We start from the raw sequence: 16,878 nt of genomic DNA, 5'->3' as shown, positions 1-16,878 counted from the left end.
AAAAACTGAATGCGAAAGGGTTTCAGAATTTTTGGTGACCGATTATTTTATATTTAAAATTACAGTGAGAAGGCAAAGTCATAAGAAAATAATAGCTTACCTTGAAATGGGATCTTAACATATTTTGTTGTGAACTAAAGAAAAAATAAAAAAGCAAAAATTGAATTACTACTCAAAATGTGTTACTATTCAAATTTTTAACTTTTTTTTCTTTTCGGACCACATGTACATATTCAAAGTCAACACTAAAAGTGCTTAAGACCTTTTATCAATAAACCAAGAAAATGTTTCCTTGTAAAAACTTAATTCTATGGAAATTTAAGAATCCTGTGTGAGTGATTTAATTTTCAATATGCTCATTTATAAAAACCAGTACAATATATTTTTCAAAAATATTTCCTGAAAATTTAAAGAATAAATAAGACAAAGTCCAGCAGAAACTGCCAAGAGACCACTCAAGGTAGCAGTGACTGGTAAATATACCACAAAACTGAATTTGATTCTTGGCTTTGCTAACTCAGATCATTCTCTTAGTGATAAACTTACACTAACCAAACTCACAAGAGACTGCTGTACAAACCAAAATGCCAATGTACTATATTATTTATAATAAGAAATTAAAACTGTCAAAAGACTTGTGTCCCAGCTGGTGTGAACACTCTTGAAAAACTACCAATTCCAATCAAAGGAATGGTCTTACCACATGAAAGCAGAACTAGAAAAATCAGTCGTTCAATGTGAAATGGATACAAAAGTCTAATAGATCAAACACCACAAGTGATGCACTTGTCAAAATGATGACATCAATTAAGACCCTAAGACATCCTCTCCACTGGATGACTTTTAGATGGGCACTGCCAACTCTTTTATCCTTAGAATTCATCTTTCATGTGACAAATTCCCTTCTGACTGAGGTTCTTGATCTCTCTGCTCCTTCTGTCCCAGGAAACTTATTTTCTCTAGGTACCTTTTTTATACACCTGACCTCCTTAAGTGTTGCTTTTATAACAAACTCTCAAGAGATGTGAAGCACCTAGCTAAACTTATATGTACCATCTAAAATAGACTTGTGCTTTAAAGTTTGTTTTTCCATTAATGCTAAATGAATTTGTGCCTATTATTTATTCTTTGGTTAAGTTTCTCTTTTGATCACATTTATGAAATTGTTGACCATATCAGGGTACAGTCTGTGGTCATAAAACAAAATCAAAATGGTCTTGGTACATAAGTTCCAAACAATTTTCAATGAAATAACAATGTTCAGTGGAGTTTATTTTGCCTCCATTTATTATTTTATATTGTACCTTCACAATATAAAACTCATATTCCATAGGGTAAGTCAGTCACTTAAGTAAAATGTGAGGCAATAGGACATATTAGCTAAAAGCTAAGGTTGGAGTTCAAATCCTGCCTTTATTGTCTCTACCATTTATACAAATAGTAAGTAGGTAAACTTAGGCAACTTAATGACTCTCTCTCAGCTTTAAAATACTTACTCATGGGCCGGCCTGTGGCTCACTCAGGAGAGTGCGGTGCTGATAATACCAAGGCCACGGGTTCGGATCCCATATAGGGATGGCCGGTTTGCTCACTGGGTGAGCGTGGTGCTGACAACACCAAGTCAAGGGTTAAGATCCCCTTACCAGTCATCTTTTAAAAAAAAAAAAAAAAAAACTTACTCAGGGGGAGCTATTATCACCAGACAATAGAATCTGATTAAGAATATTATCTAGCTTAATTTAATCAAATGCATCTTATTATTCTGTTACTTTCATATAACTGTCATACATATGTAGTGTATACTTTCCCTTTCCAAATTCTTTCTGGCATGTTTCACTGGGTCTTTAATCTTATAAAACATATCTTAGCAAATATAAATAACTAGTTCTAGAAAATGAATATAATGGGTGCTTGCTTTTCGAGTTTATATAGCCATTACTTCAAAATTATGAAGTAGAAGTAGTGCATCTGTATGTCCCTATTCTCTACTTTCTACACTATTCTCTCACTTCCTCCCTGTCAAGTATTCTTGTCCTATCAAATCTTTCTACTTGGCAAGGTTCTGATACTCATTTATATCTCTGAATGATAACTAAGTCAACATGCTACCTTTCTCAGGGGTAAAACTTTATTTCCAGCAAAAAATTAAGCAGCAGTTAAGAAAGTAAGAAAACTGTTTTTGTGGCAGTAAGGTAAACCCAGTTCTCTGAAATCATACCACATCTGTTTAAACTTAAGAATAAAGATGATCATAAGAACTATTTTATAATTTCTTACAATGGACAGTACGGCTCTCTAAACACTATATGTACTTAATAAAAATTTTTCCTACTATCAACGAAGTTAAGATTTTAAAAAGAAAATTTTTCCATTTATTACAGCATTCTCAATACTAAAAACAAACAAACTTAAATGTCCAACTACAGGAAAATGACTCTAATTTATGTAATAGTTTCCAACCTCATGTATTTTTCTAATTCAGCTAAATTCTAACTACCATGAGAGTGAAAACGGTTATCTCCAGTGCTGACAACAATGTCTAACACAAAGTAGGCACTCATTGGAAGTTTGGAGAATAACTAAATTTAATTCTCCAATATATTTATCCATCAAAAAAAAAAAAGTTCTTTCATTTGTTACAGAGCATCATGAACTGTGTCTGAAAAAGAACATATATAAAAAGTATTTTGAAAAACCTTGAAGTTGACTTTTACTCTTTTCTCTTTTTTATGTTATTCATTTTACTCTTTTAATTTTTAAAACTGCTATGTTCTCTCCATCATAACTCTTTTAATTTTTGTTGAATTCCTCTCAGCCTTTGTGCACATGCATATGTCTGCTTTGATTTACTAAGGAACTTTCCTATAATTAAACACTTAATTTTTTATTTTAATTATTAAAAATGTTCCAATAAACATGAGACAATAAATTTTCAAGACCTACTTTATGATGCTTATTTACTATTTGCAATCCCCTAGTATTTCTAATAGCAAAATACAAGGACAACCAAAATGACCAACAATTGGAAATTTTTAAAGACAACTCAAATATCCTAAAATAGGTAGAGGAATTAATTTAATATAATCATGGTAAGTTACAAAATAGTATGTATAATATATTATCCTTTTGTTGTGCATATGTACATGAAGAATAAGGAAAGATATACTCTTCAGAGTTCATGGCAGTTGTCTCTGGATAAGCAAGATTATACATTTTCTTTAGATTGTTCCTTTACTCATTATTTTTTGATTTGGTTTTGTCTTTTGCCCATAAGGAGTCCACCTGACTCTATAATAACATAAATAATACACTAGTTAATGAAAATTCCATTGTTGAATATATTTATATTTATATTTATATTCGATTTTCCTCCCCTGGCTAATCAATTATTATCATATATTTAGGTCATCCAACATTTTGCCATTGCAAAGAACTCAACAGAAATAACTGGTTAAACCTGAATTTAAAATGAAAAAGCAAAATAGAGGAGAAAATTGAAAAAAGAACAAAATTTCTTACAGAAAAAGAACTGTAAATCACCCCAGAAATACCAAAATCATTAATATTTAAAAACAATTGGCCAGGAAATATTAATTTTAAACCAGATAATTCTTGAGCTTCCATTCAAAGCAATTCTGACTATATCACAAGCTACCATTATTTGCAGATCCCAGAATTTGTCAAATTTGTACATGATGTTTACTCTATTGAGATTAGGTCTCCCCCCTGCATGGTGACCAGGTAAACATCTATTTCAGGCCTTAATCATGTGCTGCCTTCTATGTGAAGCCTTCCCAAATTCCTCAGCATTTATAGGTATACATTCCCATATGCACTCTTCTTGTACCTGTTCCCATTGTATGTTTTTCAATAATGTGAAGTTAATATGTATTTATGTGTCTGTCTCTTCCATTAGACTACAGAAGTTCTTTGAAAACAGAAACCATGTCTTAGATTTTTATATCCTCTGCCCTATCCCTAACACATTGAAATATTAATAAAACTGCTAGAAAAATGCCTGAATTCCAATCTGACTTAGTCAATTCAATTCAACAAACATCTTTAAGTGCCTATTTAGGTTTGGGCCATTTATGGAAGATATAAAATGGAATAAAAGCATGGCTCTTCACCATAAGAAGTTTAAAGGCTAATGGAGAGGTTTAGGCAAGAATATAAGTAATTATAAAACACAGAATAAATCTTATAACAGGTGTACAAATGAAGTGCTATAAGTTAACAGTAAAAAGAGAAGTTAATCCTGGCTGGGAAGGAGGGATCATGGAAGGTTTCCTGGAAGAGGCAGTATTTCAGATAAGCCTTAAGAGATGATTAAGATTTTAACAGACAGAAATGGTGAGAAAAAAATGGATTAAAATCCAGTCTTTCATATATAGTATGTGAGGAGGAATACTGGAAAAACAGAGTAGGATCAATTCCTGAACATCCTTACATGACAAGTTTGAAGAATTTGGAGAAGTCAGTTTACCACAATTTAAACCAGCAAAATGAGATTTCTTTCAGCTCCAAACTACACCCTGAAAAAAATTTACTTCACCACCAAAAAACTTTTCAAGCCCAAAGAATATCATTATTATATGTGATTTTTTTCATACATGATTTTCATTAAGGTAGTCAGATCAGAGAAGGATTTTAAGAGAGAGGAATTAAAGAGATTTCAAAATAGGTAAAATGACTTTCAACATATCCAAAGTATCTCATATAAAATTAACCTCAATTCTGTTTTCATTGCACTAAAAAAAAAAATCTGAAAATGCCTTGTCCAAGATTCAAAACTAAAACTACAAAAAAATTAGTGAAGATATACTTACTGTAACACAACCTTTAGAAGCTCCTTTTATTTTACCAATATAAACAGAAGTAAATATAAAATCCAGCTGTAGATCTGTCTCATTACTAGGTATAATACAGGAAATGTTTTCCATGACAGGATTATATGGACATAATTCAGATGATACCTAACAAGGAATAAATTATAAAATGCATATAACCCTAAGTATTAAATAAATGTTGAAAATGATTTTCAAAGTCAAATTCTTTAAATTACTATTAATACATCTGTGAAAGGTTTTATTCTGTTCTTACTATGAAGAAATAGTTATCTAGTTTTTCTTTTCTGAATAAGTATATGATTTGTCTTAAGAAAATTACTCTAAATAAACGAATCCAAAATTAAATTCCACAGGCCTAAGCTCCAGAAATATATACTCTCTATCAAAGACATGGTTTCACGTTATTATTTTCTAAAAGACTTTATTCATTTTTAACTCAACAAAAATAAATTTAGATTTATACAGTGCTTTAGTTTAAAATTAGTTTTTAAATAAATTATCTCTTTTCATCTCCACAAACACCCTACGGATAGTGTTGGCTTTTTCCCCCATTACATAAATAACAGATTTTCTGACTGATTAAGTGACTTGCTCAAGATCATGCAGTTAGTAAAAAGCAAAAAACTAAGACTCAAACCCAGGTTTCCTTCTCCAACTCAAGTGTTATTTCAACCACATAAAATTGCTGTCATTAAACAGAATAATGTTCTTGCTATTGCACTTTTAATAGGCAATGAAGGGATATAAGTGCCTAAGAACCACCTGTTACATCAAATCTATATGCTTTATTTAATTTTATGTTTGAAGAAAGCCAACCAGAAATGGCTCATAGTTGCCTAAAACCTCAAAAATTATACCACTTCCACTCAAACCACACAACTCTGCTTTTAAATTACAATAAACAACCATGCTATATCAGCAGCAGCTGTTTCCCTCAATCTCTTCCAAATTTTACACTGCTTTCATATGACTTTTTCAATTCCACATTTGCCTAGCCTCTGCACATTATCCCTCTTTAACCCTAACTTCACAAATAACTAAATAAATTACCACTAAAACAATTATTACACATGTGTACTGACTCCCCTCCTACCTCTAGCAAATGTGATTAATCCTCATTTCAAACATATATAATACTCATGATTTTTAACCCAGCTCACAGGTACCATTTACCTGCTTAATAGAATTTCTCTGTCTTCTCATCTTTTTTTGCTTACTGTACTATCTTATATCCCCTAAGAAAGGAATCAACTACAGGTGCCTTAATCACTTAGACAAATAACTGTGGATTTTTTAGGTATAAAATGAGAAGTGGTATAGAAATAATTTCTCAATGGGCTTCAAATTTTGTTAATACTAACTGCCTCTTAAAAATAATCAACCCATGTTTCTCATAACTTCACTTAAAATGGGAAACAAGGCCAGCCAACTGCCAAAACAAACAAACACACAAAAAACAAAAAATTGTAAATGAGGTGGGACATAGAGATGTGGTGTTCTGCCTTATAACTCTTGGGCAGGTCTCCACCGTATTTGCTGCTTGGTTGTGATCATGAATTCTGTAAATTCTACAAGAGATATTATCTTGTTATAATATGATCATTTAATATTGCACTGTCAATTTATATGCTGCTAAGGCAACCAAAATTCATCTACAAATTTAAATTTATCAACAATGACATTTTTAATTATAAATACAACTAAACCATCAAGTAGGCTATTGACCCAATCTGGCAAGAACAGTAACATTTTAGCAAAAATTCAGCTAAAACAGCTGCTTAGGTGATTTATGTGGGAACACCAAATGTAAAAGAAATACCCATTAAACAATAATCAGACCATCAAACTGTTTGCATAGATCTGACCAAAACTTTCATCATGCCCTGAAAAATAATAGTTTCTGATATTATTCAAAAACCAACCAACGGAAGTTTACCATAATCCTACAATGGTGGTCACTGATAATTCATTTCATTAAAATAGGATAATCAGAGGCTGATAACACAAGAGGGTACTGACAATAAACAATCTGAACCTACTTTAGACATATACTCTTCAAAGGACTATGTCAAAAAAAAGTATTGACTGACATTGAGCCAACACTTTTCCACCTATTATTTTCCGTAAGAAGGATAAGAAACAGGACTTACCAATTTTTATAGGTTTCTGACACTATTATACATACCTTCATATGTTATTTCACATAACATTCAAAATAATCTTGTGAGGTAGGTGTCATTATCCTCATTAGATATATGAGGAAATTCAGGCTTAAAGAAATTAAGTGTCTTGCCCAAATGGCAGAGACAGAATTTGTATATGCTATATCTGCCTATATATCTCCAGAAGCCATTTTCTTTCCTCTATATCATACTGCCTTAATGATATGTGAGGAAAATGAATAGTTCCAAGTAGCCACAGTGCTCCATCTAAGTCCAGACAGATAAATACTGGAAACTGTGTTTCATTCTAGAAAATGTTTTTATAAAATAGTTAAATGAGGGCCAGCCCGGTGGCGCACTGGAGAGTGCGCCGCTTGGGAGCGCGGCGGCGCTCCCGCCGAGGGTTCGGATCCCATGTGGAGACCGGTTCCCGCTCACTGGTTGAGCGCGGTGTGGGCGCAGCACCGAGGGTTGCGATCCCGTTGGGGCCAGCCCAGTGGTGCACTGGAGAGTGCACCGCTTGGGAGCGCGGCGGCACTCCCACCGAGGGTTCGGATCCCATGTGGAGACCGGTTCCCGCTCACTGGTTGAGCGCGGTGTGGGCGCAGCACCGAGGGTTGCGATCCCGTTGCCGGTCCCCGTACGGGCGCGACACCGAGGGTTGCGATCCCGTTACCGGTCAGTAAAAAAGACAAAAAGGAAAAAAAAAATAGTTAAATGAACACCAAAGTCAAGGGTTTGGATCCCCATACCAGCCAGCAGTCAAAAAAAAGAGAAAAAGTATCCAGTGAGAACCATTAAAAAATAAAAAAAATCAAGTCATAGAATATTTAGATTGAAAAATTATAAGTGACCAGAAGAAAAGGTATAATCCTTTCACTTCAAAATAAAGACAATTATGCATTTCACTTAAACTAATATGAAAGTTGTCTAAAACTTCAAACTAGGAAAATTTGCAATTTTTATTACAATATTCTGATCCATAAAACAATTAATAAATAGTCACTAGCCAATAGTATATATTTTACTGTTAGTCTGTGAGAAGGCAGAAATAAATTACCTGTACAGATTCACATGTAACCAATGGTAGTTCCAACAATGCTGATTCAGAAGTACTCTCATTTTCATTATTGATCTCATGGTCTTGCTTAGGTTGTAATTTAAGAATTTCTGGACTTTTATGTTCAACAGGCCCTTCTTCATCACTGGAAACGACAACTAAGTGGAAAAGCATATTTCACTGAATCACAATAATCACATATCAAAAAGAGAACTTTCTAATCAATGTAATATATCTTCAACAATCCCATTAAGTTTAATATCTAAGTTTTTTGACTTAAATCTTTGACAATGTGAAAGCAATACACATTCTGTAGAAACTGATAGTTCAAGTATGTATAAAACCATTCTGTTTTTCACTTTCAGTACAGTATTTAATAAATTACACAACATATTCATCACTTTATTATAAAACAGACTTTGTGTTAGATGATTTTGACAAACTGTAGGCTAATGTAAGTGTTCTGAGCACAATTAAGGTAAGCTAGGCTAAGCTATGATATTTGGTAGGTTAGGTGTATTAAATGCATTTTGGGGCCCCCAAAAGGCCCACCCAGCTGCCACAGAGGCCCCACCAGAGTAGCAACAACCGGCAGCCTCCAGGGAACTCCAGGCAAGCAAGGCCCACCACCAAGAGGCCCACCTAGCTGCCAGAGGCCCGATCAGAGCAATAGGCAGCCATGCATCAGCAACACTCCCTGCCACTGCTGCAGACACCAGTACAGAACAAGTGGGCCATGACAGTCTCCACCACAGCAACTGCTACCAAAAGGATGGTTTGCTGCAAAAACAGCAGCTACCACTACCTCATAGGTTACCTGGTGACCACGCATTGGCACAAACAGAAGGAGCATCACAAGAGTAGCCCAGGGAAAAGGGAAAGAAAAAAGAGAAAATCCATCCAGAGTCACCCTTCAAATAGAGGAGCACTAGTATACAACAGTGCACCCATCAGGGTCAGGGTGAGTTAACCAGGGTGCTAGCAGTCCCACCAAAGAACACCCACTATAACCTAAGAGCAACAAGACTCCAAGGTGCTACCCCCGAAAATTTGAGAGCTTGCACATGTCCTGATGAACCAATGTAGTGTCACCAACCTCAGCAAAGGAATAATAAATTTCCAAGGTAACAGAGGCACTCTCATGCAACTCCAACACTGAAAATACCTTCAAAGAGACCACACTATAGCATCAACCTGGATCCAATACTAAAACACCCCATTCAACCATCATAAAACACACCTGCAACAGGAACGTCCTCTCTGCTAACCCCACTCCACAGTACCAGAAAAAGTAACTTCTCTACCAGATGACTAAACACCAACAGAGAGATACTAGAAATATGAAGAAACAAGAAAATATGACACCAGCAAAGGAATATAATAATTCCCAAATACCAGATCCTATGGAATAGGAAGTCATTGAAAGGACTGAAAAGGAATTTCGAGCAACAATTCTAAGGAAACTCAATAAGATAAAAGAAGACAAAGCTAGACAACACAATGAAGTGAGAAAAAGTCTACAGGATCTAAAAGAGGAAATGTATAAATAAATTAATGCCCTGAAAAAGAATGGAACAGAGGTTGTGGAGCTGAAGGATTCATTCAATGAAATAAAAATAGAACAGAGAGCTTAAACAGCAGGCTAAAACAAGCAGAAGAGAGAATTTCTGATCTTGAAGATGGACTTTTCGAAATATCACAGGTGGGCAAAAAAAGAAAAAAGAGTTTTAAAAAATGAAGAAAATCTAAGAGAGATAGCAGACAACCTTAAGTGCTCAAATATCCGAATCGTGAGTGTTCCAGAAGGGGAGGAAAGAGGAAAAGGTATTGAAAACATATTCAACAAAATAATGGTGGAGAACTTCCCAGGTGTAGGGAGGGATGCAGATCTTCAGATCTAGGAAACTCAAAGATACCCAAACAAACTCAACCCAAAAGGTCCTCTCCAAGACATGTTACACTCAAATTGGCAAAGCTCAAAGGAAAAGAGAGAATCTTAAAAGTTGCAAGAGAAAAGTATAAAATCACCTATAAGGGAGCCCCTATCAGACTAACAGCAGACTTTTCATCAGAAACCCTAAAAGCCAGAAGAGAATGGGATGATATATTCAAAATACTAAGAAGCAAAAATTGTCAGCCAAGAATACTTTACCCAGCAAGGCTATACTTCTGAAATGAAGGACATATAGTATATTTCCCAGACAAACAAAAACTGCAGGAGTTCACCACCACACAACCAGCCTTACAAGAATTTTCAAGGGAGTACTGTGCCTTGTACCTGAAAAACTACCATCACTACAATGAATGATAAAGAAAGAACAAAACCTACCAGTAAAATAAAAATTCAAACAATAAAGAGAAAGGCAGTTTATCCACCATCTCAAGAAACCAACAAACACAGAAGACAAACACTAAATCAGAAAGGAACAAAAGCTATTTAAAACATCCAAACAAAAATCAGTAAAATGCCAGAAGTAAATCAGCATGTATCAGTAATAACTCTTAATGGAAAAGGATTAAATTCCCACTCAAAAGACACAGACTGACTGGATTAAAAAGATGGACTCAACAATATGCTGTCTTCAAGAGACTCATCTCACACAGGATAAGAATGAAAGAATGGAAAAGAAATACCATGCAAATAGAAATGAAAAACGAGCTGGAGTAGCTATTCTTATACCAGATAAAATAGACCTTAAACCAAAAACCATAAAAACAGATAAAGAAGCCCACTATATAATGATAAGGGATCTATCCAGCAAGAAGACATAACGATCATAAATATATATGAACCCAACATTGAAGCAGCCAGATATATAAAGCAAACACTATTATACCTAGAGAAAGAGAAAAACACTAATACCATAATAGTAGGGGACCTGAATACCCCACTCTAAACATTGGACAGATCATCTAGTTAAAAAATTAACAGAGAAACACAAGACCTAAACCACACTTCAGATCAACTGGACTTGGTAGACATCTACAGAACATTTCATCCAGGAACCTCAGAATATACATTCTTCTCATCAGCACAGGGAACATTCTCCAGGATAGACCACATGTTAGGTAACAAATCAAGTATCAACAAATTCAAAAAAACTGGAATTATTTCACATACTTTTTCAGACCACAATGGATTAAAACTGGAAATCAATAACAAAAAAAACTCTGGAAACTATACAAATATGTGGAAATTAAACAACATTCTACTGAATGACATATGGGTCCAAGAAGAAATTAAACAGGAAATAAAAAAATTTATTAAAACAAATAAAAACAATGACACATCTTACCAAAACCAGTGGAATACTGCAAAAGCAGTAATAAGATGGAAGTTTATGGCAATAAATGCTTGCTTCAAAAGAATGGAAAGATGGCAAATAAACAACCTAACACTTCACCTTAAAGAACTAGAAAAACAAGAACAATCCAAACCCAAAGTTAGTAGGACAGAAAGAGATAATTAAGGTCAGAGCAGAACTAAATGAAACAGAAACCCAAAAAACTATACAAAAGATCAATGAAACAAAATATTGTTTTTTTGAGAAGATAAATAAAATTTACAAGCCATTAGCTAGGATAACTAAAAAAGGAAGAGAAAAGACACAAATAGGGGCCGGCCCGGTGGCGCACTGGATAGTGCGCCGCTTGGGAAGCGCGGCAGCGCTCCCGTCTGAGGGTTCGGATCCCACGTACAGACCGGCTCCCGCTCACTGGCTGAGCGAGGCGCGGGAGCAACGCCGAGGCTTGCGATCCCGTCGCCGGTCCCCGGTCCGGTACGGGGGCAACACTGAGGGTTGCGATCCATTGCCGGACATGGAAAAAAGACAAAAAAAAAAAAAAAAAAAAAGACACAAATAACAAAAATTAGAAATGAAAATGTAGATATTACAACCAAAACCTCAAAAATACAAAGACTCATTAGAGACTATTATAAAAAACTATATGCCAACAAATTTGAAAACCTGGAGGAAATGGACAAATTTCTGGACACACACAAACTACCAAGACTGAACCAAAAGACACAGAAAATCTGAACACACCCATAAGAATCAAAGAGATTGAAGCTGTAATCAGCATTCTCCCAACAAAGTAAGGCACAGGACCAGATAGCTTCACTGCAGAACTCTACCAAACCTTTAAGGAAGAATTTATACCAATTCTTTCCAAACAATTCCAAAAAATTGAAACAGAGGCCATTCTTCGAAACTCATTCTACGAGGTAAAAACCACCCTGATACCAAAACCAGACAAAGATACAGCAAAAAAAGAAAACTACAGGCCAATATCTTTGATGAATATAGACACAAAAATCCTCAATAAGATATTAGCTAATATAATACAGCAACACATACATAAAATTATACACCATAATCAAGTGGGATTCATCCCAACGATGCAAGGTTGGTTCAACATATGCAAGTCAATAAATGTGATACACCACATCAACAAAATCAAAGACAAAAAACATATGATTATCTCTATAGATGCTGAAAAAGTATTTGACAGAATTCAACATCCCTTCATGATAAAGACTCTCAGCAAATAGGTACAGAAGGAAAGTATCTCAACACAGTTGAAGCCATATATGACAAACCTACTACCAATATCATCCTAAAGAACAGGAACAAGAGACAAGGATGTCCACTCTCACCACTCCTATTTAACATAGTATTGTAAGTACTAGCCAGAGCAATCAGGGAAGACAAAGAAATAAAGGGTATCCAGAATGGAAAAGATGAAGTCAAAATGTCCCTGTTTGCAGATGACATGATCCTATAAACTGAACAGCCTGAAGACTCTACAAAAAAACTCTTACAGTTCATAAATGATTTCAGCAAAGTTTCAGGATACAAAATCAACAGGTAAAAATCAGTAACATTTTTATACTCCAACAATGAGCTAGAATAAGAAATCAAGAAAGCTAGCCCATTTACAATAATCACCAGAAAAATAAAATACCTAGGAGAAAAGTTAACCAAGGATGTGAAAAATCTCTACAATGAGTACTACAAATCACTATTGACAGAAATTAAAGAGGACACAAGAAGATGGAAAATATCCCATGTGCTTGGATTGTAAGAATTAACATTGTGAAAATGACCATATCACCCAAAGTGATCTACAGATTTAATGCAATTCCCATCAAAATATCAAAGACATTCTTCACAGAAATGGAAAAAACAATCCTCACATTCAGATGTAACAACAAAAGATCCCAAATAGCCAAAGCAATCCTTAGCAAAATATGAAACCAGAGGCATAACACTACCTGACTTTAAACTGTACTATAAAACTATAGTAACCAAAACAGCATGGTACTGGCATAAAAACAGACACACAGACCAATGGAATAGAATACAGAACCCAGAAATCAGCCCACACACCTACAGCTGTCTGATCTTTGATAAAGGCACCAAAAACACACACTGGGGAAGAGACTGCCTCTTCAATAAATGGTGCTGGGAAAACTGGACATCCATATGTGGAAGAACAGAACTAGACCCAGATCTCACCATATACCAAAATCAACTCAAAATGGATTAAAGATTTAAATATAGTCCTGAAACAATAAAACTCCTAAAAAAAAAAAAAAAAGCAAAAGGGAAACACTTCAGGAAGTAGGATTGGGCAAACACTTTATGAATACAACCCCCAAAGCACAGGCAAACAAAGGAAAAATAAACAAATGAGATTATACCAAACTAAAAAGCTTCTGCACAATGAAAGAAACAATTAACAGAGCAAAAAGGCAACCAACAGAATGGGAAAAAATATTTGAAAAATATGCACTGACAAAGGAATAATATCTAGAATATACAAGGAACTCAAACAGCTTAACAGCAAAAAAACAAGTAATCTGATTTAAAAATGTGCAAAGGAGCTGAATAGGCATTTCTAAAAGGAAGATGTACAAATGGCCAACAGACCTATGAAAAAATGCCCACCATCACTCAGCATTTGGGAAATTCAAATCAAAAACTACACAAGATATCATCTCACTCTAGTTAGGCTGGCTAATATACAAATAACTGAGAATAATAAATGCTGGTGAGGATGTAGAGAAAAGGGAACCCTCCCACACTGTTGGTGGGACTATCAAATGGTGCTGCCATTATGGAAAATTGTACAGGGGTTCCTCAGGCAACTACGGATAGAACTGCCATATGACCCAGCTATCCCACTGCTAGGTATATACCCAAAGGAATGGAAATCATCATGTCAAAGGGATACCTATAATCCCATGTTTATTGCAGCTCTATTTACAATAGCCAAGCGTTGGAACCAGCCTAAATGCCCATCACTGGAAAAGAGGGTAAGGAAAATGTGGTATATCTACACAATGGAATACTACTCTGCCGTGAAAAAGAATGAAATACTACCATTCGCAGCAACATGGATGATTTTAGAGAAAATCATGCTAAGTGAAATAAGTCAGGCACAGAAAGAGAAATACTGCATGTTCTCACTTACATGTGGGAGCTAATAAAAATAAATAAATAAACAAACAAAAAGAAAAAAAAAGACACAACAATTACAATAATTCCTTGAACTTCTTAAGAGAATTGATATGATGTTGATGGGGGTGGAAAAGGCAGAGACAAAGGGGGGGAAGGGAGGAATTGTTAAAGGGGCACGAAAATCAACTACATTGTATAATGTTTTAAAAATGTATTAGAGGGCCGGCCCGGTGGCGCACTGCTACAGTGCGCCGCTTGGGAAGCGCGGCGGCGCTCCCGCCGAGGGTTCAGATCCCACATACAGACCGGCCACTCACTGGCTGAGCGAGGGGCGGGTGCAGCGCCGAGGGTTGCGATCCCGTTGCCGGTCCCGGTCCGGTACGGGCGCGACACTGAGGGTTGCGATCCGTTGCCGGTCACGAAAAAAGACAAAAAGGGGGGGGAAAAAATGTATTAGAAAAAAAGGCCTTTGGGCCCGCCCGTTGGCGCACTGGAGAGTGCGCCGCTTGGGAGCGCAGCGGCGCTCCCACCGAGGGTTCGGATCCCAGGTGGAGACCGGTTCCCGCTCACTGGCTGAGCGCGGTGTGGACGCAACACCGAGGGTTGTGATTCCGTTGCCGGTCCCCGGTACAGGCGCGACACCGAGGGTTGCGATCCCGTTACCAGTCAGTAAAAAAGACAAAAAAGGAAAAAAAAAAGAAAAGAAAAAAAGGCCTTTAAAAAATAAATAAATAAATAAATTTAAAGAAATGCACTTTTGGCCCACAATTTTTTCAACTTACAATGGGTTTACTGGGATGCAACCCTATCACAAGTCCAGGAGCATCTGTATTCCATTTGTGTACCTAAATCAGTATTACAAGATTCATAAGGGAAACACCAAAACCCCAAGCTTTTTTTTCCTGAAGTTAATATATTTCACAGTGATGTTATAAATAGCTTATTGCCTTAGCAAAATCTGTTCAAAAAGAGTAAAAACAAAACAAAAAAAATCTAAGTAAACCAGAAAAATTAAGTGCCTTTATAATCTTCCTGTTACTTACTTGGTTCAGCTGAGATCAATGATTGGTTCCCTTCATTGTGTACACTTAGAATAGCCTTTTCTACTGTATTTAACTCATTCTCCTCCTTCTCAACCAGGTGAGAAATCCCCACAGTATCACTGGAAATAGAGCTCTCAAAAGTTCCAGTGGTTGAACAGGCAGAGGCACATTTGGAGGCACCACTCAAAGCCAACTCATTACTATTATATGAAGATAGTTCAGTAAAATCATTTTCCATAGGTTCAGATGTAATTTCTTCAAGCAGTTTTGGGTCCTGATGATAATTTTCATTTGACTTTTCAAACTCAATGCATACTGTTGAATCATTTTCTTGTTCTTTCTGAATATAAATAAGCACATGAAAAAAAAGCACTTTTCAAATTAGGCTTGCTAAAAGCATTTTTTAAGGTTTATACTCCTAAAAATTATATAAAAGTAAAAATACTGTATCATTTTTATAACTATACGGATAGAAAACTACACAATTGTACTACATTAAGCTTGCCTGTGTCTCCCAAATATAAAAATATAGGATTTGGTCTATCCAATTTGATGACTAAACAATTTTTTAAAGGGGGAGAGGGGGAAATTCCCATTTTGACAAGTGATTCAGACAGTCCCACAATCTAAGTCAACTTTAGAAAAGAAGATGATCAACTACTTTAGTAACAAAAGAAAAAATTAAAAAATTAACAGGACGGTATTAAAAATTACAAAAATCAATCACCATCTTCAATATCTCCATGCTTTATAAGTCTAAATCACATTTATAATTATAACCCAAAGGCACTGTAAGGTCCTAATATTAATTGTGAATCAAAGGAATCAAAAATCTGCTTTATAGTTTTACTGTTTCATGGCTAACTGTATAGTAAGTCTTTGAATATAGGTAATGTATGTATTCAGTACGGCAATTCTTTACTTACAAAGAATTCCCTAAACTCTAGATAAACAAGTTTAAAGAATATGGTAAGTAAATGGGTACAGATAAAAGAAATCTGATGATAATTTTACAGGGCAAGCGAAAAAAGTGATTGTATGGTATGAATAGTATTTGGTCAAAATAAGGAAAAAGAAAAGAAAACAAATCTAAAGGATGTGTGCCAAACTAGTAAGAAGTGGTATCAAAGAAGGAGCAATTTTAACTTTTTCACTCATTCACAATATTTGAAATTTGGTCCAGTAACTCTGTATTACTAAGAAAATTTACATTTAAAATGTTTTTTTAAATAAAGTTAACAGAGAACTAAAAAAGAAAAAAGAAATCTGATCATAGAAGCAGAAAGCCAGAAGAACATT

The 16,878-nt window shown here is 35.3% G+C and overlaps 1 protein-coding gene across 2 annotated transcripts in view; it reads right to left on the bottom strand.

Moving 5' to 3' along the window:
• SENP7 (SUMO1/sentrin specific peptidase 7) overlaps positions 1 to 16,878 on the bottom strand; it is a 161,647-nt gene that overhangs the window by 24,656 nt on the left and 120,113 nt on the right. For both annotated transcript variants that reach the window (XM_008566709.1, XM_008566710.1), the window contains 4 exons: positions 15,580 to 15,919; positions 8,073 to 8,230; positions 4,830 to 4,976; positions 101 to 134 (listed from right to left, as the gene is read on the bottom strand). In XM_008566709.1, the coding sequence (XP_008564931.1) occupies positions 101 to 134; positions 4,830 to 4,976; positions 8,073 to 8,230; positions 15,580 to 15,919 (679 nt within the window). The remainder of the gene's footprint in view (positions 1 to 100; positions 135 to 4,829; positions 4,977 to 8,072; positions 8,231 to 15,579; positions 15,920 to 16,878) is intronic.

Source organism: Galeopterus variegatus, unplaced genomic scaffold (genome assembly GCF_000696425.1).
Source record: "Galeopterus variegatus unplaced genomic scaffold, G_variegatus-3.0.2 Scaffold265, whole genome shotgun sequence".
In the NCBI taxonomy this organism is placed as follows: domain Eukaryota; kingdom Metazoa; phylum Chordata; class Mammalia; order Dermoptera; family Cynocephalidae; genus Galeopterus; species Galeopterus variegatus.
Note: the sequence above shows the minus strand (reverse complement) of the source record. Positions and strands in the feature narration are given on the sequence as shown.